At 39.8% G+C, this 15,332-nt stretch overlaps 2 protein-coding genes across 8 annotated transcripts in view; both read left to right on the forward strand.

Annotated features, from left to right (window-relative positions):
* Window positions 1-1,172: 1,172 nt before the first annotated feature.
* The window catches only part of LOC125345264 (zinc finger protein ZFP2-like), a 38,189-nt gene continuing 24,029 nt past the window's right edge, over window positions 1,173-15,332 (forward strand). For 3 of the 7 annotated variants that reach the window (XM_048337484.1, XM_048337476.1, XM_048337477.1), the window contains exons 1-4: window positions 1,173-1,330; window positions 5,043-5,101; window positions 8,582-8,708; window positions 9,489-9,578. In XM_048337484.1, coding sequence (XP_048193441.1) covers window positions 5,045-5,101; window positions 8,582-8,708; window positions 9,489-9,578 — 274 coding nt within the window. In that variant the 5' untranslated portion in view covers window positions 1,173-1,330; window positions 5,043-5,044. Of the gene's footprint in view, window positions 1,331-5,042; window positions 5,102-8,581; window positions 8,709-9,336; window positions 9,579-15,332 lie in introns of those variants that run through there. The other 4 variants (XM_048337478.1, XM_048337479.1, XM_048337485.1 and 1 more) reach the window with 3 other exon arrangements.
* On the forward strand, window positions 10,938-12,879 carry LOC125345265 (zinc finger protein OZF-like). The gene is made up of 2 exons (XM_048337486.1): window positions 10,938-12,325; window positions 12,408-12,879. The coding sequence occupies exons 1-2, from the start codon at window positions 11,030-11,032 to the stop codon at window positions 12,468-12,470; spliced, it is 1,359 nt and encodes a 452-aa protein (XP_048193443.1). The 5' UTR covers window positions 10,938-11,029; the 3' UTR covers window positions 12,471-12,879.

Here is a 15,332-nt window from a genome sequence, read left to right on the forward strand (position 1 = left end):
CTAGAGGCTCTGAAGTCTGAGCTGGTTCAGTTGGTTCAAATGGGGTTTTCTCTTCCTTTCCTCTGTGGTCTGGAAACTCCTCAGTCTTCTACAAGCATTTGTACAAGCTTAATTAGTCAGTTAGATATAGTGTGCTCATTTATTTACTAATAACAGGTAAGTTAAGTGGGAAGAAAAAGCCATCATTTATTGCATATTGCTTATGCAGATTATACAACTGGAACACCGAAAAGCAGGTGGAGGAATTTCTCTATCAAGTTATTCTAAGTGCTCTGGTTTTGGATATGTCGCTTAAAACACAAGGAATGCAAATGCAATCTCCAATGCATTAGAAGTTGGATGTTGTCCTTTTTGGAAAGTTTAATGCTGCTACAAAAGAATGGAATAGAGAAAGTTTCGTCTTTCTGCCTTCTGTTATGTAAGGTGTAGACAGTAATACTATTGGAAGGCATAACAACTAAGGCACCACTTCAGAATCACAAGGCATCACTTGAAAGTCTGACATCCAGACTGTGATGACTCCCACTCCCCCCCCCCCCCCAAAAAAAACAAACAAACCACAAAACGCCTTTGGGGGTGGGGAAATTCCAGAAACAGAGACGTAAATTAGGGAGTTAAACACCAGGTTGCTGGAATTCTGTAAATAGTAATAGAACTCGGGAGAGGCCCGAAGACCTGGAATGTGTTCTGGTCAGTACAGCCTTGGTTAGAAGAACTGCAATCATCTGCCATCACTGACCGCCAGCTCTGCTTCTCCACCGCGGCTTCGGGCACGCATGCCGCCCCCTGCTGGCCATCGTTGCCTTAGAAACGCAGCGCTGCTGAAGCTCAGAGCAGCTCCGCACAGTCCCGGTGGCGGGGCATAAGAGTTGCGCGGCAAATAAAGACTTCTCTCCCGACTGAGTGTCGGTGACGTTGTTGCTGTGGGTTCGAGTCCCACTCGGGTTGTCGGCATACTACAGTAAGATGCCGGCAATTAGACCCAGGACCGCCCAAAGTGCACAGACATTTATGTGCTCCTAGGACCGGGGGTCCAGCACGGCTCCAACTCCTAGCACTTCCTCTAGGGTGCGCAGCGCATCGTGGGAAATGTAGTCTTTGAAGCACAAATCCTGTGGAAGTGCATCGCTGGGGTCCTTGTGAGCCTGCGCCTGCCAGTTGGTGTTCTGGCTGTAAATTCCGGGTCCTGGCTCTTTACCCCGCTGCTGGAAAGTGCTCTGAAGTACATTTATGCTTTCCCAAGTTTGGAGCCACCGAGTGAGGCCCCAGACTGTCTTCAGTGGGCCGTGAGACTGTGACCTGGAGGGATCCCAGGGAGGGAAGGTGTCAGGTAAGAAGCGCGGGCTGGGCTCGGAACCGGAGTCTGCCCTCCGCGCGCTCCTCCAGTTGGGCTTCCCGAGTGGGCGCCGCTGTCAGCCCGCGCGCCGGCCGAGGCAGAACCTGGCCGCCGGAGCTCTGCACGCAGGTTGGGTGTTGTCCAGAGCGGGAGAACCGGGGAGCTGCGCGCGCACACTGCCCCACTGAGATTCCGCCGAGCACCCGGGTGAAGGCGTTCACTTTGCCCTGCGGGACGGCGAGCGTGGGGACAGTGGTAGCGAAAACGTGAAGTGTGCGCGGGCCCTGGGGCTTGTCATATTGCAGTTGTGTTTTCGGGTTCTGGGTGGTTGCCCCTAGGTATTTTTTTTTTTTTTTTCTCTGCTCCTGCCTTGTAAGCCTGGTTTGAGTTCACTCCTAGTTCGAGTTCACACACGATTTTACCCAACCTTGTTTGTAGAAACTGTTCTACATGAGCTATTGGAGTACTATTTGATGGTCGAGTATTTAGAGAATCAACACTACCAGTGTTTAAAGGAGGGCATGCTGTCATAGGAATCTCCTTCCAGAGAGAGAGAGGGAGAGAGAGAGAGAGAGAGAGAGAGAGAGAGAGAGAGAGAGAGAGAGAGAGAGAGGAGTGAAAGAAGAGAGACAGACAGAGAGGAGAGAGAGGAGAGAAGAGAGACAGAGAGAAGAGAAGACAGACAGAGGAGAGAGAGAGAGGAGAGAGACAGACAGGCAGGCAGGAGAGAAGAGACAGACAGAGAGGAGAGGAGAGAGACAGAGAGGGGAGAGAAGGGAGAGAGGGGAGAGAAGGGAGAGAGAGGAGGAAGAAGAAGGAGGAGAAGGAGAAGGAGAAGAAGAAGAAAAGAGAGAGGGGAGAGAAAGAAGAGAGAAGACAGACAGAGGAGAGAGCGAGAGGAGAGAAGAGACAGAGAGGAGAGAGGAGAGAAGAGAGACAGACAGGAGAGAAGAGAGACAGACAGGTGAGAGAGAGGAGAGGAGAGAGACAGACAGACAGAAGAGAGAGAGAGGAGAGGAGAGACAGACAGACAGGAGAGAAGAGAGACAGACAGATAGGAGAGAAGAGAGGGAGAGGGGAGAGAGGGGAGAGGGAGAGAGAGAGAAGAGAGAAGACAGACAGAGGAGAGAGAGAGGAGAGAGCGAAAGAAGAGAGACAGACAGAGAGGAGAGAGAGGAGAGAGACAGACAGACAGAGAGAGACAAGAGAGACAGAGGAGAGACAGAGAGGAGAGAAGAGAGACCGAGAAGAGAGAAGACAGACAGAGGAGAGAGAGGAGAGAGACAGACAGACAGACAGGCAGGACAGAAGAGAGACAGACAGACAGGAGAGAAGAGAGACAGACAGAGAGGGGAGAGAAGGGAGAGAGGGGAGAGAGGAGAGAGAGGAGGAGGAGGAGGAGGAGGAAGAAGAAGAAGAAGAAGAAGAAGAAGAAGAAGAAGAAGAAGAAGAAGAAGAAGAAGAAGAAGAAGAAGAAGAAGAAAAGAGAGAGGAGAGAAAGATGAGAGAAGACAGACAGAGAGGAGAGAAGAGACAGACAGAGAGGAGAGAAGAGAGACAGGGGAGACAGAGGAGATGGAGAGAGGGAGAGAGAGAGAGAAGAGAGAGGAAAGAGGAGAGAGAGAGATCATGTGAAGTCTGGCCAGCCCTAAAAACCAGAGGGAAGAAAGCACCAGAAGGGGAAAATCTATTTAGGTTTCATTGCCTTAAGCAATAATTGGTTACCCTTTGCAGAGCACGAGAATCACGTGGTACTGTTGCTGTAACACTCTCAATCACTTTGTGCTTGAGGGTTTCAACCAACGGGTGGACTGAGGATAACTAGACTAGAACCTAGTTATCAGAGGGGACCTGAGGCTGTGGTTGGAGGGCGGAGGGATACTCTAACCCTATTTTCATTAATTTATTCAGCCTTCTCTTCCCAGTATCATTTCTAGTATGTGATCTCTCAAACTTATCCTAAATATCCAATATATGGAAGTGCTATAACTTGTTGGTTCTTCTGTCAGTTCAGAAAGTGTTCTAAAGGTCTTTTTGAATTACAAGAAAAAAATTACTGAGTTTAATGACTTTCTGGAGTTATGGTTACAGAAATGAGCTTCTTTTCACCTAACTTCATCTTATATGATCATATGTACATAGCTAGTGAGTTATTACGATCCTCTGCTAGTAATATTCTAGACATAAATGAATTATTACCAATGATGAAAACCATGGAATCTATGTTTCTCTGGGTCTGGTAATGTACATATGATCATATATGATGAAGCTAAGTGAAATGAACTCCAAGATATGGAAACAAGAGGTTTTTCATTGTTATTTTAAATACATTATGTGGAACTAAAAAAAAAAAAGAAAAATAACGAAAGTAAACTTAAGGCAAAGTACCTTGCTTAAGGTTGTAGGATTTGAACATACCACACTTCCTGAAAGTTTAGCTACTGTTACTCATCTTGTTACAATCTGCTCAAGAAGTATTATTCACTCAGGAAATTCTTTTTGAGAATAGAAGTCAATGAAGCATAAGCATTGCTTTCAAATGCCTTATTTGAAACATGCTGATTCTATTTTTTTTTTTTTTTTTTTTTTGCCAGTCCTGGGCCTTGGACTCAGGGCCTGAGCACTGTCCCTGGCTTCTTCCCGCTCAAGGCTAGCACTCTGCCACTTGAGCCACAGCGCCGCTTCTGGCCGTTTTCTGTATATGTGGTGCTGGGGAATCGAACCTAGGGCCTCGTGTATCCGAGGCAGGCACTCTTGCCACTAGGCTATATCCCCAGCCCCTGATTCTATTTTTATCCTCAGCATTTCCTCTGGTTTTGTGAGTTTAAGATGTTGCTAACATGAATATTCTACACTTTGTTTTATTTTTCTGTTTGTGACAAATTCTGCACTACAGAGCCTGTCTTACATTACTTAAAATGAGAGAGACTGCCTACACTTGTGTTCCAGAACTACTGATAAAATGCAATTTAAATACAACACAATGCCCTTTTTATGTGTGCTAGTCTTGGTTCTTGAACTCAAGATCTGGGTACTGACACTGAGCTTTTTTACTCAAGGCTAATGTTCTACTACTTCAGCCAAGCTCATTTCAAACTAGTTTTGTGGTTTATTGGAGATTAGAGGTTTCCCCTGGCCCTGCTGCCTTCATTTTGTGATCCTTAGATCTTAGACTCCAGAATACCGAGGAATTCAGTCATGAGCCACCAGATCCCAGCTACAGTGTTCTCCAATTTTAAATACAACCTTCTGAAATAGAAAACTTTAAAGTTTTTAAGCACAGATGTTCAATCACTAAATGTGCATGAAAATAGTCCAAATCCCAAAACAAAAATAACATATCCCACCCTGAAATCGATAACACTGCTGTTCTCAAGCATTTTGATTATGGAAACTTAGCTTATAATGAATTTATTTTAATTTTTTTAAAGAAAACATTATTGTGATGTACCAATACTCAATAATAATGAGCAAGCATTGCTTTTAAATGTTTCATATTGTCTTTCGTAGCACAAACAATCTCTCTGAAGTAGTTTTCATTTTTGTACTTAACTGTAAAAGTTCACATTATTTTCTTTTGAGTTTCCATCCTACATAATTGTGTTTTTTAAAAAAACTGGATAATTGCATAATGTTTTCAGCAGGAAAATCTGGGGCAAAATCACAATACTTCTTTCCTGACTGCTTCCTTTGTCTTGTCTCCCAGCCATGCTTCCAGAATCTTCTATTCCTTGTCAACAGCAACACAGAATGGATGGATCTCAGGTGAGTTGCTTTTGGTTTCTCACTTTGTTTTACATTCCATTTTATGAACTTAATGGGGGTCCAAGATTGAATATGGAAAAGTAGATTCAGCTTCAGGAAAATGTTCCTAAATAAAAGAAAGATGGCTTGTACATTTTGCAGCTGATGAAATCTTACATTCTATCTAAATTATGTGGGGAGTTGCTTCAATTTGTCTCTAGGTTTGTTTGTTCATTTGTTTCTTTTGCTGCCCCTGTGGCTTGAACTCGATGCCAGGGCTATGTCCCTAGCATCTGGGCTTCATGCTAGTACTCTACCATTTGAGCCACAGCCTTAGTTCAGCCTTTTTCTGTTTATGTGGTACTGAGGAATGGACCCACAGCTTCATGCATGCCTGGCAAGCATTCTACCTCTCAGCTACATTCCCAGTCATGTTTCAAGGCTTTTTGTTTGTTTTTGGTCAGTCATGGGCTTGAACTCTGGCCTGAGCACTTTTCCTGAGCTCTTCAGCTCAAGGCTAGGGCTATACCACTTGAACCAAAGCACCACTTTTTTTTTTGCCAGTCCTGGGGCTTGAACTCAGGGCCTGAGCACTCTGACCCTGGCATCTTTTTACTCAAGGCTCACACTCTACACTTGAGCCACAGTGCCTCTTCTGGCTTTTTCTATATATGTGGTGCTGAGGAATCAAACTCAGGGCTTCATGTACATGAGGCAAACACTCTACCCCTAGGCCATATTCCCAGACCTTCCTAGGCTCTTTAATGTGAGGAAAAAGTATTCATACTTGTTATGTGATTCAGTCACCCTGAGGAAGTCATTTCTCATGGAAAGTGAAGGTTTGCTGTCAACTAATCAGATATCACATCCTGGTTAATAAATTAAATTATTTTAATGAAATTTTACTGGAATGACTGAAATAGTGTGGTCACAAACACCTTCGAAAGTTCTAGAGGACAGAGTAAGCAAAAGGTACTTAAAATACTGTCTATACATACTTTTTGTTAGTATACATTTCCAATAGGAAATGCAGTAGACTTTACAGTTGTGTTTTCTTCAAAAGCTCATTAAATCCCATGACTGCTTTGTGATGTTTGTTTTACTTGAAATTTATGCTTTGTTTCATATATTCTGTGGTCTTTCTAAAAATCATTCTGTTATTTTTGTTTTCATTCTGAGGTGGGCTCCCAAGATTTTTTTTCTAATGTTTTTCTCTTTTCTTTCTTCTTTGTTGCTTGTTGACTAGCTTTTTTATTTCTCTCCTCCTGTCTTTGTATTTATTTTTCTATCTCTTTCTCTCAGTCTCTCTGCCTTCCCTCTGTCACTTTTGTCTTTTCTTCAACTGCTCTATCTGGGAACTAGTTTTTCTTCCTGATCAATTTTCCTTTGCTGAGGTGGCTCTTAAAATGGACATTTTTCATTCCTAAGTTGATTTTTCCTGATTCTGTCTTTCTCTGGTCTAGCCTCATTTGAGGTGGTACTGCAGTTTTATTTTTTGTCTCCATTTGACACATTTGCATAGTAATGCATGAAAATACATACAAAGAATAAAAGCAAGATGCACAGATTATAATATATTGTACCTTTTTTCTACGTGTGTTTGTAGTTTATATTGCAAGCTAAAAGCTGTTTTAATGTGTTTCCCAACACTTTTGACTTATTTGTTCAACTACTGAAAATCAATATGGAAAATAGATGTCACTTATATCTCTGATATAAGTCGACGCAGGGAGTCAAAGCAAGTCAAAAACAGGTTAAGCAAGTCATTTACAGAATCAGAATTTTGTGGTCAGGCTGACCTGATATCAACTAAGTAATCATGAGCAGGCTGAAATAGTCCAGTAAGCAATCATAAGTAGAGCAGCCTGACAGTTACCATGGCATTTCTATAACTACTACTATGATTATTTCTATAATTTATTACTATGATCATTTTCATAATTTGTTACTATAGTTGCTACCTAGATACAGATAGAAGCAAAGGCTACATGTATCTGTAAATGTCAAACTATAAGGAGCTAGTCTCATGGGTGGGGGTGCAGCCCTCTAACATGGAGTCACAAAAATGGAGTTATACAAGCTAAGAGTAAACTCTAAGACAGTAAAATTTTATAAGCTATATTGTTTCTAGCAGCTTGGGGTGTGTGGGGGAGGTGCACTTTTCCTTGGTTCTCACAGTCTTGAGGTTTACTTTTACTTTCAGTGTGTTCATAGTGGTAATTGTCACACAACAGTGCTTTATTTATTGCATTTAAGTTATGATAATATCATCCATCTGTGTTTTCTGCTGCCTTTTTGCCTGGTTGTTCTATCAGTTATTAAGAGGAGTATTGCTTCTCCATAAGTAATGGCATATTTACAAAAAAAATCCATTAAAATCATGTCTTTGGAGACTTTAGCCTGCAACTTTTATTACAGAAATATATGATCTGTTTGTTATTATCAGTGTTCTGTATCCGTGGTCATACACTTTATGCTGACATTGATTTGCTTACCTATTTTCACTATTTGTAGCTTACATTCTTAATTTTTCCTTATAGTATTTTTGTATTTATTTGTTTCATTCTCTGTATTTCTAATGTAATGTCTCTTTGGACAGCACATGCTTGAGGTATTTTTTTTTCTGGTTAAGTCAAAGAGTGCTATCTATCCATACTATATTTATATTATATTCATGTGATTTAATTTTTGGTGGCCATTTTGCTACTTATTATCTGTCTCGTCTGATATTTATTTCCTATTTTGCTTGCATGTAGTCTGCACACATCCTTACACTGTAAATCATCTCTATGTACATTCTTCTGTGTACTGTAAATCACCTCTGATATCTATTCCAATTTAAGTCCTATGGAAATAGTTGCCATATTGCATTGTTCATAGGAAAATGAAGGTTTGTTCAAAGAATACATATTTTAGTATAGGTGCCATACTTTTTCAAGTATTTTGGTTGGGTCTATGGGACTCACAAATATGCAAGAGCTCATATATTCCTTTGAGAAGTCTACTATGTATTAACACTTAATCTACACTGTTAGTTTGACTGTTTCATTCGTAATAAAGTAACCAGATACTTTATGTACAGAACAAAAACCATCCTTAGGCTGAAGCATGAAGCTTCCAAAGAAGCAAAACCTGCAAGAAAATTGTTACCCTGATATGTAGTGAATATTATCAAAGTAAGGTAAACATACTATACCAGGCACTTACTTATACTTAATTCTGTTGTGTTAGATTTATAGCCACTGGAAACTTAAATTGTCTCTATTGCTAGCACCAGAGAAATGTTCTGATGTATTAGGGAAACTTTGTATTTTAATTATTAAGTTAATATGAAGGCAAATATTTCTATGTTGGTTTTTTTTTCTTTTTATCACTGTATAGGTAATACAGTGAGTGCCAAACATTTATGTACAACAGAAACAAACGTGTAAAAGAATAGAATTCCAGACTAATGTTCTCATGACTCGGGGCTAATTTCTTGATGGAAATGTGCCATTACAGAAGCTGGTGTCATTTGAAGATGTGGCTGTGCACTTCAGCTGGGAGGAGTGGCAGGATCTGGACATTGCTCAGAGGACCCTGTATAGGGATGTAATGCTAGAGACCTACAGCAACTTGGTGTCCTTGGGTGAGCAAAAGTCACACACAAAGTCAAGTGCTTTGTTTTTAGTAGATCTATGAATATTTTTCAAGCTTTTAATGCTTTTAGGTATAAGATTCCAGTCCTTGGGAAGTGTCACTTCTTTCTAAGAAAACCCTTAACCTGATGATATTATTCCAGAGGTAATTTTATTCTCATTCTTCAAGAAGTCAAGGGAGCAGCAGTTTGGCAAAAGTTCTAAAATATGTTCTATTAACAGGGGACTCTCTTCTGAAACTTGAGGTGATAGTTATAGATGGATACATAATCTAGATTAGAATGTATATAACTATTGGACATATAATTTAGAAATCACTAGTTTACAGCCAGCATTTAAAATCTACAGCTGGCACCGGGCACATTGGTTCACACCTGTAATCCTAGTTATTCATGAGGCTGAAATCTGAGAAAAGGGTTTGAGGCCAGCCCAGGCAGAAAATTCCCCATGAGACTCCTTTCTTCAATTAATCACTTCAAAACCTCTAGAGGAACTGTTACTGAAAGAGTTAGAACATTAGCCTTGAGCAAAAGGGCTCAGGGACCTTGCCCAGGCCTTGAATTCAAGACAAAACTCAGCATTTAAAAAAAAAACCAAAACCAACAACACAAAAACTCCACAGTTTGTTTTTACAGAGAAACTCAACCATGGAGCTAGTAAGAAATGGGAAATGAGATTTAGGAGCAACCTTATATACCAGAATGTCTGAGGTCATTGCAGCAATGATGACCCAGCATGAGCAATAGTTCTCCAGTGTTTCTTCTTAACAGGGCTTTGTGTTTCTAAACCCAATTTGATTGTCAAGCTGGAGGAAGGTACAGAACCATGGATGGGAGAAGCCCCAGATAAGAATTTCACAGGTGAGTGATGTTGGAGACAGAGCCCAGGTGGTAAGTTCATGTTGAGCTGTACTGAGCTGTAATGTTTTTAGTTCCCCTGAGTCCTGTGTTTGTTAAAGAACTAGGTGATTCTTTGTCTCATACAAATCAAGAATTCATGTGGAGACATATTGAATTCTCTGTGGAAATAGACTTAAAGTTAGAAATTGACTTTCTCTTTGTGATAATCATTTGAAAACAAAAAGAAAATGGGAAATGTATAAAACATATCATTTTCTGGGATGTAGGATTATGCAGGTGTCAGGAAATAAGGAGGACACCAGGGCTGCTGTCCTCCAAGAAGGAACATAGCTTACCAGTACATGTGGGATTCAGAACCAAAGCTTTCAGTCTAGCAAGGATGATTACCCAGATGGTAAGCTGGAGTATCCTTTGTCATGAATGGGTCTGAGGGGCAGGAGTGTCAGAAAATGAATTTTGATCCAACTTCCTCATCAAAAACGAATTTAAAATACCCAGAGATACCTGTAGTAATTCTTAGTGAGATGTTAGACCTGAAGAAATGTAGGGATAAATCCTTACTCACAGGAACCATTCCCATCCATATAGGTGAAAGGCAAGGTGTATAAAACACTTTTTTGATCTAGGAATCTAAAAAAAATGTTGCTGTTTCTAACCTAAAGGTTAAGAAGAAAAGCAGCACAAAATGTAAATTATTTCAAGAAAATTAAAAAAAAACACAGCAAGTATTCTCCTATAACAAAGCTAATATTTGTAAAACTAACACAAGGAATTCTAAGGGCAGATTGTAAATCTTCATCTTAAAATGTAGCTATAAAACTATAGTTGAGTAATTAGAGTAGATATTTCTTCTGATATTAAAAGAAAAAAGATGAAACAGAAAAACATTATTTTGAACTGCAAGAGATCACTATTAAATTCTTAAATATTTAGGGAGAAAAGCATATATTCCTCACAAATCAATCCCTATTACTGGTATTTTCAAGTCTATAATAATTAGGATGGGAGGAACTGTCATTATTTTTACATTAATGAATGCTTGTATCTCATTCATGTTTTTTTCCCCTGTTTTTGAATGAATCATTTTAGATATTCGAGGAATGGATGAGATAATTAAGACTTTCCAGGAAATTCCAGATGGATGGTTATGTGAAGTAGCAGTCACCAATAGCCACAAAGTGGAGGAAAGAGTGAGATTAGTTAGAAGTTTTAATTTGAGCTCAAAACCTATGCCAGATCTGATGTGGAATAATGGGAACTCCTTAGGAATGAGGACTGAAGAGTCCACTATATGTCAGAACATGCTTCTCCATACTGAGCCTGAAGAGATGCATGCTGGATCCAGGCCTGGTGTCTCTCTAGTTGAAAAATCCGTTAGCCATCCGGAGCCTTTTATTAAACATTCTGAGAGTCCAAATGAGCAGCAGGATTTCAAGGATGGTGGAGAAGGGATGGTATTACTCTCAAAGACCATATTCTTTAGAAATAATTGTGTTTGTGTGGAAGAACACTCCCAGAACCATAATGAATACAGAGAAACAAATGGTAAATCTGCTCTCATTGGCCAAGAAATACTTCAGGGCGTGAAGAAAACACCTGAATGTAATGTATGGGGGAAAACATTCTACTTCAGACCTACAGTTAGTACACATCAGAGAAAACACACTGGAGACAATCCCTGTTCATGGAGTGAATGTGAGAAGTTTTTTAGTAAGGAAATAAACCTTAGTAACCATTGGAGCAAATATCTAGAGGAGAAGTCTGATTCTGATAATTATAACAAATGTGGAAGGAAACCTTATGAATGTAATAAATGTGGGAAGTCTTTTTCCAGGAAAGCATACTTTAGTGTTCATCAGAAAACATGCACAGGAGTGAAACTTCATGAATGCAACAAATGTGGAAAGTTCTTCACTGCAAGATCAACTCTAAGTAGACATAATAGAGTTCACACAGGTGAGAAACCTTATGGTTGTAACAAATGTGGAAAGTCTTTTACCCAGAGGTCAGTTCTAAATAGACATAATAGAACTCACACTGGTGAAAAACCTTATCAATGTAACCTATGTGGAAAGTCTTTTACCTTGAAGATACACCTTACTTTGCATCAGAGAACACACACAGGAGAAAAACCTTATGAATGTAACAAATGTGGAAAGTCTTTTGCCAGGAAAGCATACCTTACTGTTCATCAGAGAATACACACTGGAGAAAAACCTTATGAATGTAACAAATGTGGACACTCCTTTGCCAGGAAAGAGTACCTTAGAGTGCATCAGAGGACACACACAGGAGAGAAACCTTATGAATGTAACAGATGTGGAAAGTCTTTCACCCAGAAGGCAAAACTTAGTGTTCATCAGAGAACACACACAGGAGGGAATCCTTATGAATATAAACAATATGGAAAGTCTTTCACCTGGAAGGCACACCTTAGTGTTCCTCAGAAAACACACACAGACGTAAAACCTCATGAATGTAACAAATGTGGAAAGTCTTTCACCCAGAAGGCATACTTTAATGCTCATCAGAGAATACACACAGGAGAGAAACCTTATGATTGTAAGAAATGTGGAAAGTCTTTCACCCAGAAGGTATATCTGAGTGTTCATCAGAGAACACACACAGGAGAGAAACCTTATGGATGTAACAAATGTGGAAAGGCCTTCATAGACAGGTCAAGTCTAAGAAGACATGGTAGAATTCACACAGGTGAAAAACCTTATGAATGTAACACATGTGGAAAGTTCTTCTCAGAGAAGTCAAGTCTAAGTAGACATAAGAGGATTCACATAGGTGAAAAACCTTATGAATGTAACACCTGGAAAGTCCTTTACCCATCTGTCAACACTCAACAAGCATAATAGAAATCACACAGAGGAGAAACTATGAATATAATAAATGTGAGTAGTCCTTCACTCAGAGATCACACCTCTGCTTGCATAATAGAATTCACACAGGTGAGAAAATTTGTGAATGCAACAAATGTGGAAAGTCTTTCATGCACAAGTCAACCCTCGATGTGCATCAGAGGACACACCCAGAAGAAACCTTATGAATGTAACAAATGTGGAAAATCTTTCTTTCATGCATAAGTATTCTCTTCAATGTGCATCAAAGAATATCCACAGAGGAGAAACTTATGAATATAACAGATATGGAAAGTTTCACCCAGAAGGCAATGCTTAGTGTTCATCAGAGCACACATGCAAGAGGAAAACCTTATGAATGTAACAAATGTGGAAAATCTTCCAGCCAGAAGTAAAATCTCAGAGCATGTGCCAGAGAACTGACTCTTCATTTTCATTCCCTGACTATAACATGCTGTTAGGAATTTCTTTAGAGTGTTGTAAGTTAATGTGGTTGAGCTTGAAATGTTCATTAATTGATTAGCTTGTTATTGGTGGACTAGATTTGGTTTTGGATGAATTAACTAAAAATGACTTTGTGCCTACATTTTTATTTTATTTATTTATTTATTTATTTATTTATTTATTTATTTATTTATTTTGGCCAGTCCTGGGGCTTGGACTCAGGGCCTAAGCACTGTCCCTGGCTTCTTTTTGCTCAAGGCTAGCACTCTGCCACTTGAGTCACAGCGCCACTTCTGGCCATTTTCTATATATGTGGTGCTGGGGAATTGAACCCAGGGCCTCATGTATACGGGGCAAGCACTCTTGCCACTATTGCCTACATTTTTATATTTAGTTAATGACTGGTGATGATTCCCTTGTGATTGATTCACTCTTAGCTCATTCTGTTGTTCATCTAAGTGAATTATAATAAAACACCACTGCAGATGATGTGAAAGCATGTGTTTTCTCACAGTTCTTGTGGCTGAAGTGAAATTCTCATGAAAATGACTATCCCTCTACCACTGCTACTATCCTTTTTTCCAGCTCTCAGTAGATAATTGTACCAAAACACAACTAAGACATGCTTTTTACCAAATTAAATCTGGCAGCAGTATAAAAATTAGAAACATGGAAAAACTGAGGAACAAAAGATAGTTAAGAGATGCTTACCAAAATGGAAGGGATGAAAGAGACAAGTACATAAAGGTAAAACTGTAGTAGATATTTGATAGGGTAAAAGAGGTAAAAATTATCCTCGTGGTTTTCTGATTACATAAGCATGTACACATCTAAATTCTTCCTTTCGGTGGATTAGTTTCTTAAGGAAGAAAGGTAGTTACTCAAAATTTCATTTTAAATATTCAGAACAAGTTTATTTTGTTACTCAAAATTTCATTTTAAATATTCAGAACAAGTTTATTTTGTTGGTAAGTAGTTGTACAAGGGGTTACAATTCCCTAAGACAATTCCCTAAGATTCTGAGAACAATGCTCCTTGACAGTGTCACCCCTTTTATTCTACCCAATTTTATCCCTTCCCATTCCTATCCACAAATTTCATAGTTTGCTGGGAATGTGGCCTAGTGGTAGAATGCTTACCTAGCATACATGAAGCCCTTGGTTCAATTCCTCAGCACTACATATACAGAAAAGGCCGGAAGTGGTGCTGTGGTTTAAGTGGTAGAGTGCTAACCTTGAACAAAGAGAAGCCAGGGACAGTGCTCAGGCCCTGAGTCCAAGCCCCAGGACTGGCAAAAAAAAAAAAAAAAAAGACATCATGCAAATTTCATAGTTTATGTTTACATAGTGTACACTGAATACAAAGATTGCATTTACTGTTGTTTCCTACCTCCACTCCTGTGCTTTCCCTCCCAGGAAAAATACATGCTTCCATTTCCTGTTATTCATTTTGATAAACACTATTAGTTGTTCACAGGAGTTATGCCTTTGGATTCCTCCCTTTACTCCCTTTTAGTCAGTTTGTTTGAGGGGTGCATTGAGCCCTGTGTATGTTACTATGCCTAATTTTATTTTAGATCCAGCTTCCATATATGAGAAAAAGTACGTGTGATTTTTCTCTGAGCTTGGCTTTGCTTAACATGATTTCTTCTAGGTCCACCCATTTTCCTGCAAATGACTTATTATTATGGGTGAGTAAATTTGCATGTATCATATGTTCTTGATCCACTCTTCTACTTTAGGGCATCTGGGCTGTTTTCATAACTTTGTTATTGTGAATACTGTAGCAGTCAACACAAGTGTCTTTACCATATACTGATTTACAATGTTCTGCAGATGCCAAAGAGTGGTATAGCTAGATCAAAAGTTGATTCTAGGGCTGGGAATATGGCCTACTGGTAAAGTGCTTGCCTCATATACATGAAGCCCTGGGTTTGATTCCTCAGCACCACATATATAGAAAAAGCCATAAATGGCACTGTGGCTCAAGTGGTAGAGTGCCGGGAGCAAAAAAAGCCAGGGACAGTGCTCAGGCCCTGAGTTCAAGCCCCAAGACTGGCAAAAACAAAACAAAACAAAAAAACCAAAAGTTGATTCTAACTGGGTGCCAGTGGCTCACATCTTATTCCTACCTACTCAGGAGGCTGAGATCTGAGGATCATGGTTTGGAGTCAGCCAAGGCAGGAAAGGCCATGAGTGTCTTATTTCCAATAAATTACTCAGAAATATCTGAAAGTTGTCTTAAAAAGTTCCTACCTGTGTGAACATTTTCTTTCTTTTTTTCTTTTTCTGGTTAGTCATGGGGCTTGAACTCTGGGCCTGGGTGCTGTCCCTGAGCTGTTCAGCTCAATGCTAGTGCTCTGCCACTTAAGCCACAGCACCACTTCCTGTTTTGTAGTGGTTAATTGAAATTAAGAATCTCTCAGACTTTCTGGCCCATG

Source organism: Perognathus longimembris, unplaced genomic scaffold (assembly GCF_023159225.1).
Source record: "Perognathus longimembris pacificus isolate PPM17 unplaced genomic scaffold, ASM2315922v1 HiC_scaffold_5453, whole genome shotgun sequence".
Lineage (NCBI taxonomy): Eukaryota > Metazoa > Chordata > Mammalia > Rodentia > Heteromyidae > Perognathus > Perognathus longimembris.